At 48.3% G+C, this 2604-nt stretch overlaps 2 protein-coding genes across 2 annotated transcripts; one reads left to right on the top strand and one right to left on the bottom strand.

Moving 5' to 3' along the window:
- Positions 1-160: 160 nt before the first annotated feature.
- Positions 161-899, bottom strand: Pmar_PMAR026202 (hypothetical protein; the record flags this gene model as incomplete). Its single annotated transcript, XM_002779680.1, has 1 exon — positions 161-899. A coding segment is annotated over one exon (739 nt), but the record flags the coding sequence as incomplete, so codon positions are not given.
- Positions 900-1770: 871 nt separating this feature from the next.
- Positions 1771-2560, top strand: Pmar_PMAR026201 (btf, putative; the record flags this gene model as incomplete). Its single annotated transcript, XM_002779679.1, has 5 exons — positions 1771-1901; positions 1949-1993; positions 2041-2202; positions 2250-2368; positions 2415-2560. The coding sequence occupies 5 exons, from the start codon at positions 1771-1773 to the stop codon at positions 2558-2560; spliced, it is 603 nt and encodes a 200-aa protein (XP_002779725.1).
- Between the last annotated feature and the right edge of the window lie 44 nt (positions 2561-2604).

Here is a 2604-nt window from a genome sequence, read left to right as displayed (position 1 = left end):
TTGGGATTGTCAAGGCATCCAACCCCATCGAGATCCCAGTTATCGGGAAGAGGATATTGGAGATGGCCAACAATAGCAGACGCCTCCAAATTCTTGATCTTTCCAGAGTTAACCCGACGCATAAGCCGACACATATTCCTCCCTAGCTGCCATGGCTTACAGGCAGTACTCACATCCGAATCGGAGTCTAGGGGTTTCGGATCATCTCCGCCCGCTGGCTTCCCTTCTCTGCGCTCCCTTCCAGTCGGCTCTCGACCACTGCGCTCGGATGCTTTCTCATTCATCTCGTCCACTTTCAAAGCCAACCTCTCTAACGTCCTCTCGATGAGCGAGAGTCGCCTGGCTAGGACATCGGCTGAGTCCCCGCGGGTACCACCACTCGTATTACTGATAGTTAAGGGCTCCGCCGAGCCAGATACACCGCCAGCATGGAACCCATGCTGCGAATCGATTGTCTGTCCACCGCCGCCACTGTAAGCCATGAGGCCAAGGCCTCTTCCCGTCGACAATCGAGAAGTATCACCTGGTATAATTTGCCCTTCGGAGTCACTAGCCGCACAGCCCCCATTATGTGGACGGGAATTTAATGGGCCCCGACCAATTCGCCCCTCTATATCGGCAATCGCCCCTTGCACGTTCTGCCTCGAACTCGTAGATTCCACGGCAGTAACTTCACTTGTTAATTCGGCATTTAAGGGTATCGTAGTATTAGCGGCAATATTATAAGTATCATCAGCGGTATCATCAGCGGTATCATCAACGGTATCATCAGCGGTATCATCAACGGTATCATCAACGGTATCATCAGCGGTCTCATTAACTGGTATCGTAGGGCTTCCGGTCGCGCCTCTCCTACCACTTCCCGCAGAACGCAAGGCTGCTCTGACTCTGGGTGGCATAAGGGGAACAGACAGAAAAGATTGGACACTAACGTCTCAATAGTTGGGGTATATCGAGAGTGCGTGAGATTGCAAGAAATCTACTTTACGTTCACCCGGTGAACTTCACCGCACTCCCACAAAGGCGCCATCTTGAATCTAACGGGTTGTTCAATGAACCGTTTCGGAGTCATAAGAACGCTTCTAGGACCGTGGCTAGAAATGTTTGTAAGACGCTAAGCAAGTTACTGGATGTCTAATCTATTCACAACACCTTCGTGGGAGTAGAAACGCGTGCATGAGAATTTTGTGGCGCATGAGAGAGTTTCGTGGCGCGTGGTATTGCTTCAATAAATCCACAAGTCAGCAATTCAACAACTGATATGCTGAATAATGAATATCATCAGCGTAGTAATGCCGACATCTGGGAACCATAGCGCTATAATTACTATAAAGTTTATCGATAATGAAAGAGAGTGACAACCTGAAGCTGTTCAACCGTCAAAAATCATCATTTGAGTACTATTGGCATACCCCCTCAAACTCTTCGCCAGGAAAAACTACTAGAAGAGGTGATTCATTCAACTTGTTTGGTGTTAATCCCATATCGAGGAGTGAACTCTAACCATGGAGTGCTCTCACCATAACCAGCGTACGAGAGATAATATCATAACCAACAAACGGACATTTATCGTCTCGTGAGACATTAAAGAGGGCCCTGGACAACCTTGCATTCGACCGTCCTAGTAGAACATAGATATATCATTCAACATCACTAACTACTGAGCAGTGCTCTGACTGGACGATTCTTGCGTTCGTGTGAAAACTATGAATCATACTTCTGATCGTCCTAATCTACGCAGTGTGGGTGGTTGAATCAACCCTTGCCCTTATGACAGAGTTAGTCGAGGATGTAGTTTTGGAGAAGTCTGCAGGGGATTCTAGTGGTGCTGGACAATTGGACGAGGCTCATGCATGGGAGGCTGATTACACTAAGAGTTGGATCAACATCACCAAAGACCAGTATTGTACACGGGATATAAATACGGTATAGAGTGATGTGTGTTTAGGCACGGCAAACTGGTAGTGCGAGACGAAGCCTCCATTGCTCGGAAGTAAGGCATTTTATCCACCCATATTTCATAGTACATCGCCTGACCAGATACCCGCGGAACTACGATGGTGTCCTGCCAGTCTCAGCTGGTGAGGATGGCGAACTAGTCCATAAGCAGTCAATGGCTTTGAAGAGAGGCTTACTACGGTTCCTGTACTTGGTAGTGGATATGAGCTCTGCTATGCAGAATATGGATTACAAACAGAATAGGTTATATTAAGGGGGATCACGCCGAAGTCATTCTCTGATGATCTCAGGTTAGATTTCGTAGTATCGCATCTTTGTCGTAATTTCATCCCCCAATACTTCGACCTCAACCCTATCAGTAACCTGTCCGTCCTTGCATTACGAGACCAGAGGGCTCACTTCGTCACGCGTAACCATTTCCGCTCAACCATATACTATACTACTCAAGCATGCAGGTATGTCGGGCCAACCGGCCTCCCAAATGGAGCGAGTCCTCCAGTTCTCCACTGGTGGGGCCTCAGGCTCAGCATCCCTCGTCAATGCACTTGAAGCAGTGGGTCAGGCTGCTAAAGGGAGTCTACCTCGTTATGGTGATATATAGGGGAGAGAGTATGGGTGGATTACGATCCTTATCAGGCACACGTG

The sequence above is a fragment of the Perkinsus marinus genome (assembly GCF_000006405.1).
Source record: "Perkinsus marinus ATCC 50983 genomic scaffold scf_1104296946002, whole genome shotgun sequence".
Lineage (NCBI taxonomy): Eukaryota > Perkinsozoa > Perkinsida > Perkinsidae > Perkinsus > Perkinsus marinus.
The sequence above is the reverse complement of the archived record's forward strand: the minus strand, read 5'-3'. Positions and strand labels throughout refer to the sequence as shown.